The 21,780-nt window shown below is 49.6% G+C and overlaps 7 protein-coding genes across 7 annotated transcripts; 3 read left to right on the top strand and 4 right to left on the bottom strand.

Moving 5' to 3' along the window:
• Positions 1-291: 291 nt before the first annotated feature.
• Positions 292-1,887, bottom strand: BDP55DRAFT_566666 (cryptococcal mannosyltransferase 1-domain-containing protein; the record flags this gene model as incomplete). Its single annotated transcript, XM_060570529.1, has 1 exon — positions 292-1,887. One exon carries the CDS (start codon positions 1,885-1,887, stop codon positions 292-294), a length of 1,596 nt encoding a protein of 531 aa, XP_060422459.1.
• A 4,649-nt stretch (positions 1,888-6,536) lies between these two features.
• On the bottom strand, positions 6,537-7,134 carry BDP55DRAFT_734704 (uncharacterized protein; the record flags this gene model as incomplete). Its single annotated transcript, XM_060580237.1, has 3 exons — positions 6,537-6,752; positions 6,820-6,972; positions 7,039-7,134. The coding sequence occupies 3 exons, from the start codon at positions 7,132-7,134 to the stop codon at positions 6,537-6,539; spliced, it is 465 nt and encodes a 154-aa protein (XP_060422460.1).
• A 1,768-nt stretch (positions 7,135-8,902) lies between these two features.
• On the top strand, positions 8,903-9,738 carry BDP55DRAFT_421243 (uncharacterized protein). The gene is made up of 4 exons (XM_060567455.1): positions 8,903-9,280; positions 9,355-9,402; positions 9,468-9,518; positions 9,574-9,738. Exons 1-3 carry the CDS (start codon positions 9,053-9,055, stop codon positions 9,516-9,518), a joined length of 327 nt encoding a protein of 108 aa, XP_060422461.1. The 5' UTR covers positions 8,903-9,052; the 3' UTR covers positions 9,574-9,738.
• Positions 9,622-11,926, bottom strand: BDP55DRAFT_421256 (protein kinase). The gene is made up of 3 exons (XM_060567456.1): positions 10,881-11,926; positions 10,407-10,806; positions 9,622-10,353 (listed from the first exon to the last, which is right to left on the bottom strand). The coding sequence occupies exons 1-3, from the start codon at positions 11,715-11,717 to the stop codon at positions 9,794-9,796; spliced, it is 1,797 nt and encodes a 598-aa protein (XP_060422462.1). The 5' UTR covers positions 11,718-11,926; the 3' UTR covers positions 9,622-9,793.
• Positions 11,927-14,194: 2,268 nt separating this feature from the next.
• Positions 14,195-15,804, bottom strand: BDP55DRAFT_698829 (uncharacterized protein; the record flags this gene model as incomplete). The annotated part of the gene is made up of 2 exons (XM_060577823.1): positions 14,195-14,259; positions 14,472-15,804. The coding sequence occupies 2 exons, from the start codon at positions 15,802-15,804 to the stop codon at positions 14,195-14,197; spliced, it is 1,398 nt and encodes a 465-aa protein (XP_060422463.1).
• A 703-nt stretch (positions 15,805-16,507) lies between these two features.
• BDP55DRAFT_684803 (uncharacterized protein) lies at positions 16,508-17,396 on the top strand. The gene has a single exon (XM_060576420.1). It carries the CDS (start codon positions 16,699-16,701, stop codon positions 16,852-16,854), a length of 156 nt encoding a protein of 51 aa, XP_060422464.1. The 5' UTR covers positions 16,508-16,698; the 3' UTR covers positions 16,855-17,396.
• A 2,270-nt stretch (positions 17,397-19,666) lies between these two features.
• BDP55DRAFT_698830 (L-ascorbate oxidase) lies at positions 19,667-21,596 on the top strand (the record flags this gene model as incomplete). The annotated part of the gene is made up of 3 exons (XM_060577824.1): positions 19,667-21,010; positions 21,074-21,349; positions 21,405-21,596. 3 exons carry the CDS (start codon positions 19,667-19,669, stop codon positions 21,594-21,596), a joined length of 1,812 nt encoding a protein of 603 aa, XP_060422465.1.
• Between the last annotated feature and the right edge of the window lie 184 nt (positions 21,597-21,780).

The following is a 21,780-nucleotide window of genomic DNA, read 5'->3' on the forward strand; positions in this document are numbered from 1 at the left end:
TCAAAAGTATAAATGAAAGTGGTATCAAGGTGCACAAAGTGTGCCAGTACGTATACGGCAATTTTTTCAAAAACCCCCTTTTCCCCCGTCTCCTTTTCACCCCGTCTTCTAGATGGCAGACAGCCTACCCAACAACGTTCTCCGTGTCGAGCCAATGTTGATATGCCCAACAGGTTGATACAATGCTGCCGAACAAAAAATGATGCTGATGCTCCTTAATCAACCCAACCACAAGCGCCGTGTTTCCCATTACACCAATCAGTTAAAACTTCGTCAAAATCGGAAAAAACATCAGATGGGAAAGTTCAACGTCTGCTCCGCCCACGGGATGTTGTAGTGGTTCTCCCAGTTGCGTCCGTTACGTGGGCCCTCCTTGATGAGCTGCATCTCCCGTACTCCGCAAAACATGCCGTTGCGCCCTGTCCGCTCAACCATCTTCCACCCTTCCCGGCGCTGGTAAATCTCCTCCATGAAGCGCTGGCCTTCGACAACCTCTCTGTGGGGGTTCGGGGTCGGGAATCGTGAAAAGTACGTAATGATTTCCTGAGGCAGGGCCATGAGCCGTTCCCAATGACGAAAAACACGCTCGAGGCGCTGGGTCCTCTTACGGTAGGCCACGCGCACGTATGGGTTCACAAAGACGCCCATGTCCGGCTCGCCAGCCTTGTCCGCAACACTCGTGACGTCGGCAAGGAACAGACAGCATTCGCATGCGTCAAAGTAGACCTCGGGTTCGTAGCGAAATCGGACGGGTGTCGTCGCGTTATGAGGGTGGTCCGGGTTAATGACGTGGTGCGCAACAGCCTGCCAGTCCTTGGTCGGCAGTTTCTTATCCATGTTTTGGACGTATTTGGCCTGCATGGCCACCATTCCACCCCAGCAGCTCTTGACGGGGACCGCATCCGTCTGCGAGATCATGGCCTTGCGTGAGGCCGCCTGGCCCTTGTTGGTGAAGTATGGGAAGATTGGTATGCCGTTCGAGTAACCTTCAGCGTCGCGCTGCGCATAGAGATCATACTCGAGGAAGGGGTTCCAGTCATAGTCCAAGGAGCACGCCGAAAGGTAGTGAGCTCGGCCGTCTTCGCCCGCATTCGTGTTGAACAGCAAATGGGCGGCGTCTACTGGCGCAAAAAGGGCGTCATTGAGGAACAGGATCTTGTCATACTTGACAATCCCTGCATCCGTGTCGTACTGGTCCAATGGATAGAGGGCGCGGTTGCGCATCTCGGACAGATACGCCAAGCGTTTCAACCTCTGTGTTCCATCAGGCATGGTGACATGCGGGAAGACGTTGTAGTCAACCTGACCCTCGCTGACGATCTTGTGCTTGCATGGCACATTTTTCTTGAACTCCTCCAACGCAGCAGTGCCCAAATCACCGCTGTCATTTTCGTAGATGCTGAGGAATGTATTGTCCTCGCCGAGCATGTGGATCAAATCCAACACATTCTTGGCCCATTCTCCGCCTGCAATCTTGCCCTCTGGATCAAACAGACTGACGGCAATAAAGACCTTTTCGTTTGGCATGTTGGCGCAACCAGACAGGCTGTCGGACACCAAACATCTTTTCCTCAGATCCCTATAGTGCTTCGGGTGGCGCGTGTACGACGGGAAGAATATCGGTGTAGTAACAAGAATGAAGACTATGAACATAAGAGCGTATCGGAGTAATAGTCGTGGGAGTGATCGAGGTTGTCGACGGAACTTTCTCAGCAACGACTTTGGCCGTCCTCTGAGCCATGCAAGTAGCGTTCCTCGCCGCCTCCTGCGCGCGATTGAGGCCGAGCCGGGTAGCAATGGCTCTTTATGTTCATCGTCGAGGTCGAAGTCTTCTACAGACGACGAAGACCGCTCTTCAGCGTAGGCAAAGTCCCCCGATTTCGGCATTCTGATACTTATGGGCGTACCGATGCGATGAGATTCGGTTCGGGTCGAATCGTCTTCGATGCCGTCGTCGTCGTCTTCGGAATACGGAGTGTATCTATGTAGGTTCTAGAAGGGTTTACTGTGTAAGTCTGCGCCAATGTTGAGTGCCAAGACAAAGCTCACAATGATATTAAGCGTCCAAGAAAGAGTCCCGTTGGCCGTAATTGAAACTCGATGTTACAGTAACTACGCAGAGGTAAGGTGTCAAGTCCGGCCGTTGTCGAGTTTTGTTTGGAACATGCGCGGTCATGGGATCCAAGATCGGACGACGACTGCAGGGCTTGGACCGAAACGAGCTGACGTTGTCTGAGCAGGGGAACAGGTCCAACGGGTCTCCTTGGCAGAGATGGGGGAAGGGGGTTCTCGGGGAGCAAGACGAGGAAACGGAGGATTAAGCTAAAGTAAAGTAGGACAAGAGAAGAAAGAAGATGGGGGGACAAGCATTACAAAGAAGAGTAGCGGCTTCTCGACGAAGTACAGGAAGGGAAAGGCGTGGAGGCGAGTAGGTCTGGAACGACGGCGAGGACGAACCAGGACAAAAAAGGCTTCCAGGAATGGGCTTAGTTAGAGTTTGGGATCGAGTTTGGGGGCAGACCAAACATCAGTCCGGCCCTGCCCCAACAGCAGCCACAATTCCATAGCGAAGACCCACGGTCCATCATTCATGGTTCATGGTCCACGGCGGCCCATGGCCCACGGCGATGACGGCCACCGCTAGAGGATGGCCGGAGACACGACGCTTCCGAATTGGGGGCAGCATTGTGCCATTGGAAATGGTCCAGGGCTCGTGGATGATGGGGCAAGCCGCAGGTGACAGGACTTGAAGGACCATGGACGGATGGACCATGGGAGGGAGAGAGGTTACTGCGCAGTCTGGTCTCTAGTGTACTCTTACCACTCTGTAGCCGTACAGAACGTGGTACTCCGCATACTCTGTACAGTATCTATATTTGTACAGTCGCTGGGTACTCCGTAGAGGCGTCATGTATCCGTACGAGTAGAGAGTGTATCCTAGACGTAGACGGGGAATGGCGAGGTATGCGCAGCCGCAGGTGCTAGGGCAGACGCAACATGGCGACAGCTTGACTCGAGGACGGCATGGGTTCAATGTGACCGCAGTTCACTGTTCCTAGCCAAATGGTTGTGGACAAAAGGGGCGCGCCGCGCGCGCAGTGATTGCCAACTTGCTTGCTGTTGGACCTCCTTGGTGCCCCGGTGGGTGCAGGGGAAGCAAGCGCGCTGCGCAGGACGCATGTCGCAGGGCAGCGTGGGGACTGGAAACCCTCGACGGCCTCGAAACTATGTTTCTGTTCCGGCAATGCGGCGTCATCCTGGTCACGACCTATGCTCCATGTTGTTGGTGATGGTGGGGCCACGGAGAGCAGCTACGCAGCGTAGCTTCATTGTTCATTTTTCATGTAGAGGCGTCGAATCGAAGACATGCGCCATTGGTCAGAAAGCAAGTGGTGGTGAACCGTTGGGGTATGGCGAGTTTGCCCTTGCGTTGGCTTTGGTGCAGGAGGATTTATGGACCATGGTGATGCCACTGGCGGATAACATGAAGAGAAGAGGCTTGGTAGATGCAGATGGCGAGACGGGGAGAGAGAGACTGGGAGTGAGACAACAATCCCAAGTGTTGCTTTCAGGTTGGAGCATATCAAACTTCAAAGACGAGTGTCAATGGGAAAGGAAAGAAGTTCCGCATCCAGTATCAGATGCCAGGGCAAGAACGTGCTCGGTCGAGGTCGAACAAGAAGGTCCGGCTGGGCAGGCGGCAGACATGGGGGCAGGTACGTGCGTGGGTACCAGGTAGCTCCGGTACCTGCCAGCTGTGCCTCTCCCAAGTTGCACCTTCCCCCATGCTCTAGGACCTTGGCATGCACCCTAAGCTTTTTGTTGGAATGGAAGGAACGACCATGAAGTCAAGACACAATCAGATTGCAAGTATCTGTAGAGTGCAAACATCACTTCAAATGAATGTTTGGTTTGTGTTGTTGTTTGCACGGCCAAACATGGAACGAGCCCATGATCATCAGATTGTTGCTAGTTGCTAATTGCAGAAAGATAAGGAGGCAAGGGGTAGCGGGCCCCGTCTCTCAAAGCAATCGAAGATCGCAAGGTGCAGGGCTGTGAACCAAGGAGTGAAGGAGGTTTTGGAGCTCCTCCAGCCGTGACAGGAACTGCAACACTAGACTCCTAGAGGATTAACGTGGTGAGCCCCTGGTCATGATCAGAATCACCACTACCGGATGCACGGCCCATTTCTCATCTCGTTTCGGCCGATTTTCCTTACTTTCCCAAATTCCCATCAAGCAAACGCACACAACAACAAGCAAGATTCCTTGCATTTCTCCCACACAACCTTTTACCATGCTTACCTAAGTCCGGAGGCACGAATACTCTTTGCTTTCCCCGACGCAGGTCTTCGAGGTTTCTCATCCTTCCCGTCTATTCCTTCCGCGGCCCCTCTCCTTAATGGAACATCAACAGTCTTGGCAAGAGATATCTGCAATCACGAATAAACTTGATGCATCATGGATTGGGATTGATGGAATGATGGAAATTGCACACAGGAACAAATGCCCTACGTCACCATCCCATACACACAGAAAATGCAGACTCGCGGCTCGCCTATCGTTCCACAGTCCACCACGGCACGCCGCACCACCCACCTTCCGTCCTGTCCTGTTGTGCTGCGCTGCCACAGCCAAACTCCACGTTGCATCCCTGCCGTTGTGCCGACCGGATCCGCTCCTCTGGGAATTTCCCCCTGTTGCTGACCTGCTGTTCGTCTTTCTGCTGCGCGCCCAGAGATTTTTGCAACAGTCAAGTTGAACGAGCGAGAAAAAAAGGGTCAGGGCTCAAGGCTTGGAGAGTAAGAATAGCTCGCTGCAATCTCTGCAGACGACGGCCCATGTCGCATTGCCCATGGAGACGCGCAACAATCGCCAACCATTCAGTCTTCACCAATCAATAACTCTGCCTCGGTGCCGCCGTCCATGCAGCTTGCAGCGTTGGTCGACGGCTTGGCGCACGCCATCAGCCACAACTCGTCGAATCTCCTTACGCAAGCCACTTGATAACACCGCTTAGTCAGCGGCCACCTCTCACTCGATGTCCAATGCCTACTCACTTCCATCTCACTCAGCTACTTCATTATTAGACAACGATGAGCAGAGTGAGCAGGCGGGATTTCATTCGACGATATCACAGCGAAAATCCAAGCCTTGATCATGTTAGAATCTCAAGCGAGGCTTCTCTACAGATTAGGAGAGGGAACCGCATCTTGTGATCACGACCCTCACCGGTCGCAATTTTCCCCTTTGCAGGCCATCGTTCAATTCCCTTACGCGCCAGTTCCACCCTCATTTCGGCTCCGCGGCATCGCCAACAGGCTTGTAAGAGAGCGGGGCCGCGATTCGCGGCCTCCGATCGCCGTCTGTCAGCACTATGTTCCTATCCTCCCACACGGCCACGCTTACTTCGTGCATCTCTTCTTCTGGATTAGATGCAAGACACCCAAAACCCGCGCTATTGCCTCCCCAAGCGATGCTCAAACTTTAGCTCAATGGTGCCATGACACTGCATGAATGGTGAATGGCAGCCTGGAAATACGAGTTGTTTAGGTAACACCGACAATTCTGACTGAGCTTTGAGGTCTGCCGACCGTTCCCCTCCTCTCAACGGTACAAGGTGTGGGACGTTCAATGAGAATTTGTCTTGTACGGAGTAGACTAAAGAGCCAAATCTCAGGACTCACCATATTGAGTTGAGCGCGTGCTTAGGGCATATTGCGGATACTGTGTTATTGTGTTGCATTAGTACCTTATCGTGTGATTTCCCTTCAAACCTTGATCCCGTCAAGGTCGATCTTTTGCGCGTGTAAAGCTGGAAGAAAAAAAACCACCGAACAAAAGTGAGTTACTAGGCCACTACCGATTAGTACAGAGTGCTCCATTCGGACAGACATGGTTTCTGACTCTACACTACCATCGCAATCCTTAAATTCTTTACTCTACACTACCCGAAGAGGATGGAAATCCCTGTATATCGAAAACTCGATTCGAATCTTGCCTTCTTCTTGTTGATCCTTGCTTAATGAACATAGGGTACTCCGTACTCCGTAACTCACGCCATGGCTCTATCCTCCGCACTTTCCATCGTGGACTTAACACATACGGAGTGTCTAGCGGCATAATTACAAGAAGGAATTGGTGACCAGCTGCCGAGCCGCGAGCAACCTTCGGAGTCTTTGACTTAGCATGTCAAGTGTCACCCTTGCCAAGCCGGGGCCTCATGCAGAAGAAGGCGTCTAACGGGCCCCACAGCATGATCTACCTTTCCATGGCAGTGACTCTCACGAGCCAGGCAGCAGAGACACTACTCCCGGTGCATGCTCCCGGTAACTTGGTCCTGATGGACGTGAGTCGAAGTCATGTCGAATAGTACACGTATGTTAACAGACGTACCAAGGTCCTCCAACACTACCAACATATTACAAGTGTCAAACGCCAAGATGAGCCTTCTCTCTAGATGGAAACCAGATTTGGTCTCCCTGTATCATCCTTCACCCCATTTCAGACATCAGGTAGTTCCAAATAAATACCCTACTAAACGTACTCGAATGTGTCATGTCTTTGCGGCGCATTGAAGTAATTATCCGACGTATCCGCCATGGCCTTTTCTCGCCTTGTCCCCAAAAACCAAGCAGCTATGGTGAGCGATGTGAGACCAACAGTCAGGACTGCAAACAACCAGATATGCTTTGATACGATAGACTGGCCGTCAACTGCTTCCCAGTTGAACATATCCATAGAGAAGATAGCCTAAGGTCGTTAGTAAAGAGGAACGTCTTTGTGAAGAGGTCCTAGCAACATGGAACACATGACGTACTGCGACACTAGAAAGAGGGAGGTATATCATGGTCAAAAGCGCAATCGTTCTCATCTGCGCGCTCTCGACCTTTGTTTGTACTGCAATGGCAGCATTTGCTTTCGAAATCTTGGTGTTGGTCTTTGAGTCCTGTCTTGCAATGTGGTTCCAAACCTGCATGTGTTGATGTTAGTTCGTTCAATTCTCGGAGTAGAGTAGAGTCTTGGGCAGACAACTCACCGTTTGCATTGCTAATGAAGTGTTGCAGATCATCATGTTACACTCATCAATTTTATCGTCATACTCGATCATGATGTCGTCCACCCTTCTCTTCATCTTTATTCCCACCTTTGCCACCTCTGTAGCTCTCGGTTCATTGCTGTAGATATATTTGGCACCTTCGAGTGACTCAAGCTCCGTCGTTACAACATCAACCTCTTTTGAAAACTTGGACAATTGCCGTTTCACCATGCGAATTTGATCCATCAGGTTTTGACTCTTAACACAGAGAGTCAGGTGCTGTTGTGCTTTCGCACCCTCCGTATCTGCGTCTGGACTCCACGGCTGTCCTTCGAGCTTTTCTGTCTGGAGCGTGAACGGGTCCAACAGATCTTCTACCGCATCAACAAGTCTTGTCCTCTCTAGTTCTGCAAATATTCCTGGTACTAAGAGTGGGTGAAAGGCTTGTTTGTCTGCTCTCCGCACTTTTGCTTCTATGCTTTCCATCTGGTCATCGTTACAACCGTAAACGACAGCAAATGTGGTCCCGGTACTTGGTATGTAAGTGGTAGACATTGCTAAATCGTCTGGAAGACATGCAGACATGCGCGCAGAGAACGCTATAAGGCATATCAGTCCTAGTATTTGGTGATATGAAAAGGACCGAGGGGGGTAACGAACACATTTTGAGATGACCTGATGTCGCATCATCTTCACGGGACGAGGAGAAACACGGAACCAGCCTTGCTATTGTTCGCTTCACGTTTCGGGAGACGTGGAACTCTCTAGTGAATCTCTCCCATGTGTTCTTCATAAATGGGAGATATTGCACTCTGCTCGGTGTTTCGGAGTCTGGAGGAGCTCTGCTACACAAGCTAATAGATATCAGCATGATATCGCAATGCCTAAGTCAGGCTACGAGTTCGGGGCCTCCGGAGTATTTGGCTCACACTACGTGGACCCCTGGCTTCAAGTCTTCCCAGTTAGGAGAGCTGCTCTGTGGCTGTCGGTTCTTGCAATTAGTGCTGATCTCAAGTGAGTTGAGAACGTTATCAACTTACTGAGCTGAACCATCGCTCCCAGTCTTCTTTAGTGTAAAGGGCTTGACTTGCGGGCTGTGAGAGATTAGTCTATGCGAGAGCTACAAACAATGGTGAAATACAAACCTCTTCGCCCTCCATATATCTTAGAACCACAGCCTTCCGCTCATTGTATCCAAAGAAACTAAGATCTGATGCCGACCACGTCAAAGTCTCAATAGGTAAATCCATCCTTCAAGTTTTGAAGTTCTGCTGATGACCAGTCTTCAATCAAACGAATGACACTGGCGCCTGAATGTCACGGGTAGTGAGATGGCGCTCCGCCAAATGTAGGAAGAGTGCTCAAGAAAGTGTTGGGTCCTTGACAGGGCCGACAGCATATGTATCTTGACTGCTTTGGGGAAAATACGTAGCAGTATGTGTGAGTTGTCTCTGACTGGAAGGCTGTTTCCGTCATGTTGTTCATGAGTTTCTACAATTCCAAACCGCTCACGAGATCCCGCCTTCCAGCCTGCCTCGCAGAATGCTTTTAGTTGCTTTAGAATGCCTCCACGCTCTCTATGGACACCATGCTGGCTGGAGCCAAGACCGATTAGTTGCATGTCGGCTTACTTGCAGCAGCACGAGCAGGCAAAACCACCTCTTCTTCTAGTGTATGTAGGCAGATCCGAAGTGGAGCGATAGGCAGTGCTCATGTATGTGTTGTCGGCCCGCCATTGGAACTACCTCTATGCATCATGCAAGACCCGGCGGGTGGGACTCGGTATCAGGATTGGTCATCTGCACACATGATCCAATCCTGTTGAGAAGAAGAGCCTCACAAGTCAAGCTAGCTCGGAAGCTGCCCCCGCCATTTCTGCCTTTTCAGGTTTCCAAGCATTGTTCATTCCGCCTCAACTTGGACACCGAAAACCAACGAGCCTCTTGCCAAAAACGCTGTGAAGCACATTTTGCCGGCACTGAACGGATTGGTCGGTCTGTCTTCAGATCTCAGAATGTCTTTTTTTCGCAAAACCTTGAGCCGCGGTGACAGCCCGGAAAGGAAGGCAGAACCCGAAAATAAAGATACATATAGTTGTACGGAGGCAACACCAACAACACCGAAACCAGGTACAGGATTGGAATTTCCGTGCGAGGAAGTAATGAGATCGAGATATCATGATCCTGGAAAGTTGAAGAAGTCACTGGATTCAATCTATGGCCAAGGGAATTATAAAGTTAAGGTATACTATACACATATATATGTGTATTCTCATCTACGAACAACAGGTGATTTACTGACAATCGTCTCAAATAGGAAAAAGCCAACAGATATATCCTCATACTACCCAAGCCGTTGAAAAAGGTCTTACAAACCCTCTTAAAACTCAACAAATCGCATTTGCAGGACTAACAAATTCGGTCACAAAGGGCGAACTCGCAGCAATCGAAAAACGCATTAGAGTACACTACAACGACTGAGTTAGTTGGCTGTCAGGCTCGGGATGTGGAAAATCTGACCTTTCGAACTGGACAGTTATATCGGAAGTGGATGTGAAGGTAGACGAGTCGCCTAGCCCTTTCATCGTTGAACAGGGAAACATGGTTTCTACCTATATGATTGAGATCTGGTAAGGGCTTAAGTACAGTTCTTGCTTCTAGGCTTTGGCTTGAGAGCGTGAAGGATTTGTAGTCCATTCACCATCCCAGGCCTCGGGAAAAGTGCCTGCGCCTCTCAGCCATCTATTTCGCGAACCTCAGCGTTTCGGCTTGAGATAGTAATCAGAGTCGTCGGTGCAAGCTTTCAAAAGTTCCTTCATTCGTTTGCTTAGTAAGCTCGATGGGATTCTCGTTTTTGATTCGGGATCTAGCATGCGATCTCGAATGACTTCAAGCAATTCCCAGATATACCAAGAGCAATCACGGTGATTCTGAAGCTTCGCGATCCATGTGATAACTGAGCCCTTGAGGAAAGCCCTTTCTTCTTTGATGGAGAAAAAGACATCGGAGTTGAAGCCGTGTTTATCTTGTTCCATTCTGTATTCACTAAAGGTTTCGTCCACGGCTTCAACTCCGAGCAAAAACCAGGTGACGTATTCGAGGAAAACACATCCAAGACTGAAAATGTCAGATCGTGGAGACACGAGACCGAATTCCAGATCGAATTCTGGGCAGCGGTATGTTGCCGTACGCTCCAAGTTGTTGGGGTCTTGCTTTGAGCGGGAGACTTGGGTATGTAATCTTCCGAGACCGAAATCAGCCAGTGCCAGGGTACCAGGATGAGGAAATCTCTTAGATCTGAACCATAGAATATTCCCTTTGAATTGTAGTTTAGTATGTGTCGATAAAGAGCAGAGAGGATCGGTTTACCTGGCTTGATGTCTCCATGACGTCCATACAGCTGCTTGTTGGAGTCTCGGTCTTCCAGATATCGTACAGTTGGTTCACGGTCGTTATGAACGTAGCGAAGGGCCTCGCAGACTTCATAAAATTGAGTGGCCATCCATTCGCAGTGCTGCTTATCTCTCACCAGAGCTTGATTGCTCTGCCAAAATTTGTTCAAAGTTCCATCAGCCCAGTCAAACAAGAGATAGAAGGTCGACTCCCTTGTCGCCGCATTTTTGACCTCGAAAGTGGCCAAAAGCTGGATGATGTGTTTCTTTTGATAGTTCTGAGCAGTGGAGACGAGTGACGACAATTCAAGATTGAAATTGTCGCGACTATGAGACGTAAGCTTCTTCAGCGCAAAGTAGCCTTGTGGGTGTCGAAGCTGGATGGATGAAACCGTTAGTCAAATGGCCGAGCCCGGGTCAAGGTCCATGTTTGCTTCACAATGTTACTTACCCCATGCACTCCAAAATCGAAATGGTCTTCGTAGATCTTCACTTTGTAGACCTCGCTGAAGCCTCCATATAAATTTCCTCCAGAATCCGATTTCCTTTCCTCTTCCTTCACCTGGTCCACAGTCTCCATGGGAAGGACGTCTCCTGTATCGAGCAAGTAATGATGATGTTTTCCATGCTCCCATTTGATGAAAGGGGAGTAAAGTGAGTATGTCCATTGGGCAAATCTGCTTCGAAGGCTTGACCGACGATAGCTGTTGATGAAGTGATATTCTCCGTGTTTCCTGCACCGAAGAGTTTCATTATTGCCGCTAACCACCCTATTTAGAGGCAGGCAGATGTCTCTGAGTCCGTCACCCGCCATGTGTCTTTCCATATCCTCAGCTTTGTCGATTGCAATCAGAATTGCGAGTAGCTTGACGCAAGGGGACTTGGTTCCATCCAGACTGCCATATCGTATTTCCATGGCGAGCTGATCCTTGTCTTTCACATCCCTAAAGCAATGAAGCTCGTGGACGATAGACCGAACTCGACTCAAGGTCATGATCTGGTTAAACTTGCGCCGCGGTATGAAGCACTTTTCTGGGTCGACGGGACTAAAAGTCCTGGCGTCGTCGAGTTCGCCGGCAATATTTTCAATACAACCGCGTTCAAAGTGAACGACTTCTGATCTTCTGGATACCCCATTGGTTCTTTGAATTGGGTGGTTTTGTTGTTCGCTCTTCAGTCGAAAGAACTCGCCTCTGTCATAGATATGGGTGACTCTCTGCCGGTTATCCAACACTAGTTTCTCTTGTTGGAATAGCAGTTTGAATACTTCGTCAGGTTTGACCGCCATGACCAGAGTATGAGGGGTGGCTTGTACGATGTTAGGTGACTTAGTTCTAAGACTGAGCCCGTCGGACAGGGAACTTGCCAATGACGTCCAACAGGTGCTTCTGTATGGTCTCAGTGGCTAGCCTCAAAGTTGTTCTCGCAACTTGCCACCGATGTTTGTTGATCAAAAAACAAGATGCGTAAAGAGGTTGCGCCAGCGGAGATGGGTCAGATAAGGCGACGCTACCTGAAGAAGTGCGAAACCCACATGCACGCAAGATGAGGGAATGGGACCGGAATGGAGCAGATCTCAAAGCCAATCGTGCATATAGACGGGCTGTGAGCGTTCAAGTACCTTTTCTGAAGTCGATATTCCCAGTTGATGGAGTGGTGCCTCTGACCATGATTTGCTGGCCTTGCCATCTTCTTAGCTGTCTCTGTCACCCATCCTTGGCCTTATTAGGAAAGCCTCGTTGACAGACCTGGCATCTAATGTAGAACTCGGTCAGCAAACGGCTGAAGAGTAGCGATGGTATCTTGATAAGGCAGAAGCAGTAAGGCAACGGGTCGCGCACCAGGATCTCAACAAGCCGCAGCAAGATGAGGGCAGTGTCGTGATTGGTTTGGGTGGTATGTCTTGCACTTGACCGCAGTTCGCGTTTCACACGTGCCGCCGGAGAGCCTGCTTGTTCCATCCGACAGAGCTCGACGAAGTGTATGCCCAAGGAGGCCTCTGCCCATCACCCGCCCACCCTCGTCCGTCGAGCCGAGTGACGGCCCCCACTCGATGCCTCGACGTTGTCTTCATGAGAGCAATTTCGAAAATAGAGATGGATACCTAGCACGCGGGGGTCAGAAGAGTTGGCCGCTTTTCTCAGGCTCATTGGTACAAGAGCGGCAAATTCTTCTGATCACCGCGTGCCTAGGTATATCAATCTGCCGAAAGAGGGCTGGGTCGGTGGCTCTTATGTCTTAAGTGCTTGGGTGTTACAAGTACATTGGCTGCACTCTGGAAAAGTATCTTAAGAGCCTGGAAAAGACGAGTCGAATGCATCCTTACCAATGATGTCGATGACCTAGAGAGAAAATGAGAAATAACAGATCATTCACTCAGTCGAATTGCACTCCCACATTTCACAACATCTGACCCGTCGACACGGAAATAGGTGAGGGTTGCACATACCCGGTGCTTTTGATAAGCCTGCTGAGGATGTGCTGCGCGAAATGCCCCCGTTCGGCATGATGTTTGATCGTGGCAAGACAAGGGATGGCCAGCAGCAGCGATAGTCAGCCCACATCAGGTGCCGGAGTGCGCTTGGGAAGCGCAACTAATCAACATGAAAGACACAGGACTCAGAAGGGATCAAAAACCTTGCTTTTATTGCCTGCAGTGTAACCAATAATATGCGCCGACAACGCAGAGCTGCTGCGACTCAGCCGGCCAAGCCTCAAAGGGGGTTGGGTCGCCATGTGGTTCGCCTGAATCCTTGCTTCCTCTGCCCAATCAACAAGCCAAGGCTGCCTCTAAACCTTGACAGGAAAATAGTACCGGTCAGAGACATTGTTGATAGAGCGGTCTGAGGCAAACAGGGCTAGAGAATCACACAACCTCATAAGTGAGGTAGATCCTCGATGAGCAGGTTGCAGAAGACTCTTGACCTGTCAATTAGGATACTAATCATTATTCTCATTGGTAGCAATGTGCCGACCTTCGCCACTTTGATCACCCGGCCGATCTGTTCTTGCGGGACATTTCCAGGTTGAAATAGGAGTTTCGTTTCCGACAGCTGCAGCGTAAGGCGTCTGGTTGCCTGCTTTTCCCACCGCGACCTCTCAGCCCCACGAATAGTTACCTTTTCGATCTAGCACCTCAACCTTTGAGTTAGGGTCATGGCCTGGCAGCAAAGACATACAGCTTCCGGCAAGGTTCAATGGCAGAGTAACCAAGATGGCACCCGGAATGCCATCATTTCTGCATCCCAAGTTAGCTCTAGCCAGCTCAAGGAATACCTGGACACAAATTATCCCGGACAGTATTCAGTACAGGTAAAGAGTCTATCCACTGCTTTGTTCACTCACCTGCAGTGTAGACACTGACTATGACGCAGTTGAAGCGGGATAAATTTAGAATCACGCTCGGTCAGGCGTCGGTCAACCGCATTGTGAGTCTACACAACGAAATGCAACACAAACGGAAACTAATCCTGAGACTATAGTGACCGTTTGCGCTAGTATGGGGACTGATTTCCGTCAACATGGCCTTGTACTCAAAACAATCATACCACCTTGACTAATGCTACACAAAGATAAGTGACAAAGCTTGCGTGGTGCTTGGAACACTTTCCAAGGCAGCGTTGGCTTGGTAGAAATAACATAGCTAGCAATGGCACAAAAACAAATCAAGAAACATCAAAACATGTCTATCTAGCTCAAAGTCAGGAACCATGCTCCAGTGAATTTCCGGAGGCCGAAAACGTCTCAATGACGCGCCTAGACAACCTAAGTAGGACAGTCAACAGCAAGTGTTAAGATTTGAGAGGGCGCAATGAATGGGGAAGGGATGGCTGCCGGTCAAGTCGTCAACTTGGCATGAGAAAGCACACGGCTGGTATCGAGGAAAATAGACAAGTTTAAGGATAATAATTGATATCGAGTGGAGTGGATCTATTATGTAATTCGGAGCCCTCAGAAAGCCTTGTCGATAACCGTTGAGTTCTTCAGGCTTATAATGTGAGTTCTCGAACCTTGGTTTCCACCGCTGCCAATGCATCCATACCGTCATTCTCATGCTTAAGTTTCATTGCTGCCTTTTTGAACTTAGTATCTTGGAATATTCGATCAACACCCATCCTGATTTGATCTGCCGAAGGCCTCTGTGTTGCGAGACTGACTCCTAGGCCCGCGTAAACCGCCCGCATAGTGACCTCAATCTTCTCTTCACTTTCTCCTGCTAGGACAATGGGCACACCATTTCTCACAGCATGTGTCAGAGCACCATATCCCCCGTTGGAGATGAATACATCGGTGTACTCAAGTACAGTGTCATAAGGCATGTAGTCCACGACCCTAGCGTTGGAGGGAACGGTGAAGCTAGTCGGGAGTTGAGCACCACGACCCCCCAAGGTTGCAACAACAAGGGTATCTTCAGTCTTTGAAAAGGCTTCGATTGTTGGAAGAACGAGTTCGGAGTAATCCATATTGACCGTGCCCTGAGAGACGAAAACAACATGCCGATATTTGTTGTCTTTCTGAGCTCTCTCGACCTCTGTCCACCATGAAGGGTACTGAAAGCTTGTCCCTGCGGACTTTCGAGGCAAAACACCTACAAATTCCACAGATGATGGCAAATCTGAAAGGTCATATTCAAGGCTGGGAGAGCAAAGCTGCAATGTGTAGTCATGCGCTGCATAGCATGAACGGAACATGTTTGTCTTTAGGATGGTCGTACACCCTGTGTCTTTCATGGCCTGCTGCCATGCATCGATCATAAGTTTCATTGGCCCATGTTCGACTAGTCGTTGAAGAACCGCGTTCCGTTGACGACCTGATTCGGTAGCATCGGCAGGCAAGCCGAGTGAGACCGGTCCCGTGTCTTGACTTTCTATCATGAAGGCTGCAACACCAATGCCGATTGACTTGGGCGCTGCAACAAAGCCCTGAGGTAGAGGTCGGCCGTGTCTGAAGGGAAAGATTGACCAGTTGAAGACATCTTCGATAACAATGATCTGGCGTTCTGGATCGCGTCCTTGCAACTCGGTAAGAACCTCTTCCATCTTCAGTGTCCGTGGAGGAAGTGTCTCTAAGAAAACAGTTTTAATCTGCGCAGCAAACCTCTCCGGACCAATTGGCAAAGAAGCTGCTTCGCGGAGTGATTGAAAGGTTGTGTTGGTCATAGGGTTGTCGGTATGAACCCATTCGGCTCCAGCTTCTTCGACTTTGTTACGGAAGTTCTCAGTCGTGACAAACACAACTTCGTAGTCCTTCTTGGCGAGGTATGCTGCGATGACAAGCAGGGGGTTGGTATGACCTTCTCCAGGGAAGGCCACCATGAGAATGAGCGGACTGCGTCCTGAGCCATGTTCGGTGACTTTTGCTTTGTTTGCGGTCATCGTGTAAAATGTGATTGAGCATTTGATCATGGAAAGACCCTGCCACCAGCAGTACATGGGTCTCAGACTTCACATAAATACTGTTCATCAGTCTATGATAGTTCGCGATGTCACTCTTTGCTTATGAAGCATGAATGGAAACCATGCAAATTATGGTGTCAAATACGGACCATCCGTGACGCGTGGGGACGGACCTGACAGTCATGGATGAATCTGCTTGGTTGTTGAAAGCACGTACGGATACAACTGCTGACTAGACTTGGCGATCAACCAGAGACACGGCGTGACTGCTCATGGTCGAAGGCGTGTTCCCCCGACTGAGACCCTCGTCCTGCAGTGCAAGCACATTGGAAAATGGGGAAGTCTTTGCGTCTTGACATCGCAATTGCGCAACCAAGCACCCAATCACGAGCCTCGCAGTGCTTACGACTGATTGCAAATCTAATTGGGTCGCTGTATGAGGTATTAATATCTACTTACCTTGTACATATTACCTGGGTGCCTAAACTTGCGTATCGCTGGGAAAGGCCGAAGATGATAGTGCTTACAGAAACTAGTGGTTTATCTTGGAAATAAAGGCTAAGATCTTGGCACTGATGATCTGTCGGGCATGCACTCGGAATACTCCGAGCTTCCTAGGCGACTCGGTGTTACGAACGGCGCCGTGAGTAGCCGTACGTGATACGTCACCTATTAGATCTTTGTCACTGCCGTCTGGGAATAGGTAGTCGCTGTACGAATGCCTTACTTGCATTGATGCCATGCCGCATTGATAAGGTTCTCGCTAGTGATGCGGCTGCTCCCGCATCTCAAAATTAACACTACCTTATCATTGCTTGTTAGGTATATCAGGCACCTTATTGAGACTGCCACTTGACACTGGGAGCACTAGGTATGATGTTCGCTAGAACGGCAAGTTCAGCGGGTCTCTGCATCTTTGCGCATAACTCCTCCCGAATGGCGAGTTGGCGAGGCGCTAACGTCGTGTTCTCGGACTCATCACCAAACGCGAACAGCGAGCGCTTGAACGACACAATTTCTTATTACTAAGCGGCTGCCAAACAGCCCGGGTATTTCCTGAAGAGATTTGGGGTTCCGAATCATCACTGCCTTGCAATGCCTAAGCTAACTGGGAAAAGGGTACTAATTCGTCCTAATTGTATGAACTTCTCTTTGGAAATGCTTTCAAGGTTCTGTCATCGCTTTGAAGCAGGCTTACAACCATGCTACTCATGTATTGGACTGTGATACTCCAGGCGTTCAAACTACCTTATACCTTACGTACAAAGATGCAGTTCTCTGTTTCAACTGACCTACTTTTAAGAGAGTGGCAGTGTGAACGCGATGCCGACATATTTTGGGATGTCTTTTAAGTGCACGTGCTCACAATCATGTCTGCACATTTATTGTCATAGACTACTAGTACCTAAGGTAAGGTCTGATATGTCAAGTATTAGTAGATGGCTAAGGCCCTGATCTTCTCGTCGCTAAAACCAGTTACCAGTCGCCAATACTAATATAATCGTTACATAAAAACGACGGAAAACCCTTTTCCACAGTACTAAACTTATTCTAGCTATAGTTCGGCTACCGGATCCGGTCTCTCAAGAGTACCAAAGTTATACAATATTCTTTTCTAAATCAGTGGCTAAGATAGGCCGGAGATGGTATAGTTACGGCCAATCGAGCTAATTCTACTTTAAAAACTAGTATTTTAGAAAGTAATATCTATTATCAGTTCTATTATTAGAATCCTTTTTACTACAAAAAACACCCCAACGGCGCCCCGGTAATGGCCCAGTAATAGCCCGGTACTACGGCTTAATACGGCGGTACAATTACTCTACAGGGCCGTGGCACTTCTAGTGGCGCTATACCCTCTGGCGACTGGCAATTGGCCTTGGCCGCGAGGAGATCAGAGCCTAAAAGACTCCGGGACTGAACCCATCAGGTCGTCTCTTGAGAGTATGAGTGCTTTGATTTATTATAGGCACGTAAGTACGTAGTGAGGCTCACACTTGGTAAGTATCTCTGGACGTTATCAGGTTTGAGAGTACTTATCTTCGTTGGCCTCGCCTCTACTCAAACCATGCGTGCTCCTGGAGAGACATCAGCCAGAAATCTTAGCCACATGGATATTTGTAAAAGTATCCGTACGGATGGGTTACTATGGATTTCGTATTGTACGGCTCTAGGTCCGAGTGCTTATCAATCGCGTTATGCTCTACTAGTACAGTCCTTTCGACAAGGATACCAGCGTGACTAGACCTGCTGGGTCCTCCAAGCCTCAACTCGGTGAGCTTGACTCAGAAAACAACTAACAAATATTGCCTCGAATTGTGAACTGGAATAATATCCTCAGTCTGTAAGCGTAGGAACTTCTAATAGCTGGGTGGCTGGGTGGCTGCTATATGACATTGCTTCTGCACCGATAAGGCTCGGGCTTTCCTTTGTGTAGATTTTCAGTGCCCATTGCTGATAAAAAAGCCGGGGACTTAGGAAGGATTCGTACGATCAAGGCATCCCTGTTATATTGTCAAGAATGGTTTCATGCTGTCATACCACTTCGCTAATCGGTATCCTGGCTTCAGAAACTGAGTACTAGTATCCAAGGTAGACTCATGGCTCTATACGTATGCGCTCATTATGAAATTCTGACCGTTCCTGATGTTAATTAGTGTGAGAACCGCCAGTCCGTAATGCTCCTTAAACATTGTCTTCCAACACGTCAAATCTACCCCCCCCCCCCCCCCCCCATGTCAGGCAAGGTGGAAAACATTGCATGGTACCAATCAGTTTATAGACGATGAATCCGAGTCTGTCGCTCGGCTCATCCAAGCTGTTTCTCATGGAACGCCGTTTCCCAAGGTCCTCGACTAGACCTGCCGCATCAAGTCAGGTTAGTTCCGAGTAGTTTGTCATATTGTTGTAGTTCCTGCGTTTGCTCGAGTCAGATGAAAGTAGGGACAACTGCATACATACTCTTCATCCACCTCAGTTCGAAACTCAGAGACGCCAAGTGCTCCTACAGTGTCGGCGAACGCGATGAGTCCAATGTGATCATCAAATTTGGTCAAAATATGATAAAGGTTAGCAGACAGCCATGACTCTTGATATATGATTCTTGGTACTCTTCATTTAAACCCAATCTGGGGTCGGCTTACGCCGTAGTCGAAATCAAACCTTATAACAGTAGTTTGTTGAATTTCTTTAGCGTGCAGTTGCAGGCGAGCTCGCATGCTAGGGCGGAAGCTAATCTAATAAGCGCCCGCAGATCTCAAGAGACCCTTGACATCAAGTCCGAGGACTCCGGACACGAGGTGGACGAATGCAGGACATAGCTTCGAGACGGACTTTCGGGAACAACCATCAAACAAAGAAACAGGCTTAATTGGAATTTGAAATAAGCACAAGGATCAGCCAAAGTCTATTCCAAAGCCAACAACGCTACGCAAGCCCGCTCTCCTCGCATTCGCAGCACACTTGGGATTTCCGATTGGAAACAATCATATTTTAGGTTTGCATCGCGGGGCTAAACCGGCACAGGGCCGCTCGACCTGCAGTGCCGACAACGTGTGCATGTACCGCCGACAAGGAACGCAGCCAACGCTTCGGCGGGTACACCCAATGGTAACTTTGTTAGTGAAATGAACGAAGAGGGGCTACGAATGTCTGCGGTGATACTGGAATGGGTAGCGCAGAAGGCTAATCCAATGATGGCATTCCCTCATCTTTGCTGTGAGACAGGGCGCCGAGTGAGGGGTTCGTGAGCATACATCTAAAGTAGAGTCCTTTGCCGTATTCCGTTCGTTGTATCCGGTTCCCACACACTCTTCCTTCTTCTGTGCGTCTATTGACCATGATGCAGTCGTTCGTTTCGGTACTTTGTTTCTTTGTCCTGCTTACGCAGGTCTCTGCTTGGGGCCCGCGCAAGTCGGATCACGGGCCCCCGGGCCACTATGGAGGTCGACATAAGCATGGTGCCAGCTTCACGCCGGACTTTGTGTTGAAGATGACCTATGAAAACGTTTCAATCGGTTGTCAGACAAGAATGTCAGCTCTGATCAATGGCACACTATTCGGGCCAACGCTCAGACTGAAGCCTGGGCGAAGAAGTTGGATCAGAGTTTACAATGATATGCCAGACCATAATGCCACCATCCACTGGCACGGTTTGAGTATGCGCATGGCACCTTTCTCTGATGGCAGCCCATCGGCCACCCAGTGGCCCATTCCACCTGACCACTTCTTTGACTACGAGGTCTACCCCTTGCGATCCGAATCAGGCACCTACTTCTACCATTCTCATGTCGGCTTCCAGGCAATGACAGCTTCCGGTCCATTGATCGTTGAGGACAAGGCCGAGCCCCCCTACGCGTACGACGAAGAGAGAATTGTCTTCCTTACCGACTATTTCAGCAAAACAGATACCGACATCGAGAAGGGATTGGTGGCGACGCCTTTTACCTGGTCTGGTGAAACGAATGCGGTCCTCATCAACGGCGTTGGAGTCTCTGTCGGCGAAACAGCTGGAAATGGAAACTGCAAGTTGCCAGTTATCGACGTCGAACCTGGGAAGACCTACCGCATGCGCTTCATTGGTGCCACAGCCTTGTCCATGGTACAAGTTGGCATCGTGGATCACGACAACTTCACCATCGTCGAAGCAGATGGTCATTATACCAAGCCTCACACCGAGAAGTTCATGCAGTTAACTTCGGGGCAACGCTTTGACGTCATCTTCAAGGCCAAGAGTGAATCAGAGCTGAATGGGAAAACCGACTACCTGATCCAGTTGGAGACTAAAGACCGTCCGAAGGTGTATCAGGGCTACGGTGTGCTACGATACTCCAAGGCACAACCTCAGATCACCACGGCGCCAGTCACTCCTCCTTTGACACTCTCAAACAAGACGTACGAATGGGCAGAGTATGCACTAGAACCTTTGGTGCCCAACAACTTCCCCCAGGCTAGCGAAGTGACTAGACGCATCCATATTGACAATCGTCAACTCGCGACTCAGACTACCCTTTGGCAACTCAACGGGTTGCAATGGAACGAGACTTCGACACCCTATGCGGGAGATCAACCCTACTTGATCAACATCTACGAGAACGGGCCGTCGGCTATTCCGAACTACACAGCAGCCATGAACAATAACGGTTGGGATCCAACTACGTTAACATGGCCGGCAAAGATGGGTGAGGTAAGTAATTGCTGGTTCTCTAACGGAACACTCAAGAGGACAGCGAGTTAACATGATTACAAGGTTCTCGAGATCATCTGGCACAATACTGGATCTCTCGTTAATGGCAACGGTGGCCTCGATTTCCATCCCTTCCACGCTCATGGCGGCCACTACTGGGATATCGGCAGTGGAAATGGAACGTACAACTGCACCGAAAACGAGGAGCGGCTGAAGAACTACAACCCCGTTAAGCGAGACACAACAAACCTTTACCGATATGGCGAGAAGACAAAGTCCGGCGATGTTTCCGGGTGGAGAGGCTGGCGTCTGCGCGTGGAAGACGCAGGTGTATGGATGGTGAGTTTGCTTCATTTCCACAAGGCAAGAAAGACATAAGCTGACCAGAGTCTAGATCCACTGCCACATTTTGCAACACATGGTGATGGGCATGCAAAGTGTTTGGGTCATGGGAGATTACTTAGACATTACGGGCATTCCTGCTGTTGATGCGGCTGGATATTTGCAGTACGGAGGAAACGTGAATGGCAACGCCACTTTCGCACCATCAGTCGTGCACTTCTTTGAGGAAGATGAGGAGAAATGATACCCATAGACTGAGATAACTGTCAGATTTAATGCAACTTGAGGTCGTTGTGTGTCCGCCACCGGCCCCCGGTACGACCATTTGTAGCGGTCCCGCTGCAGGGATGGTCATGGTTTATGCAGTGAATCAAAGCCTGAAAGATACCCACGTTTTGGATGGCAGCCCTTCTGTTCGTGGATTTCAA

The sequence above is a fragment of the Colletotrichum godetiae genome (assembly GCF_030913485.1).
Source record: "Colletotrichum godetiae strain CBS 193.32 chromosome Unknown BDP55scaffold_86, whole genome shotgun sequence".
In the NCBI taxonomy this organism is placed as follows: Eukaryota; Fungi; Ascomycota; class Sordariomycetes; order Glomerellales; family Glomerellaceae; genus Colletotrichum; species Colletotrichum godetiae.

Bases quoted from the DNA above. Each gene is read 5' to 3' on its own strand.
- BDP55DRAFT_421243 (XM_060567455.1), top strand. From the start codon at position 9,053: ATGTCTTTTTTTCGCAAAACCTTGAGCCGCGGTGACAGCCCGGAAAGG. The intron at 9,281-9,354 runs GTATACTATACA...CGTCTCAAATAG, and splicing joins AAGGGAATTATAAAGTTAAG to GAAAAAGCCAACAGATATAT. The intron at 9,403-9,467 runs GTCTTACAAACC...TCGGTCACAAAG, and splicing joins TACCCAAGCCGTTGAAAAAG to GGCGAACTCGCAGCAATCGA.
- BDP55DRAFT_684803 (XM_060576420.1), top strand. From the start codon at position 16,699: ATGATGTTCGCTAGAACGGCAAGTTCAGCGGGTCTCTGCATCTTTGCG.
- BDP55DRAFT_421256 (XM_060567456.1), bottom strand. From the start codon at position 11,717: ATGGCGGTCAAACCTGACGAAGTATTCAAACTGCTATTCCAACAAGAG. The intron at 10,807-10,880 runs GTAAGTAACATT...TCATCCATCCAG, and splicing joins TCGATTTTGGAGTGCATGGG to CTTCGACACCCACAAGGCTA. The intron at 10,354-10,406 runs GTAAACCGATCC...TACAATTCAAAG, and splicing joins TCATGGAGACATCAAGCCAG to GGAATATTCTATGGTTCAGA.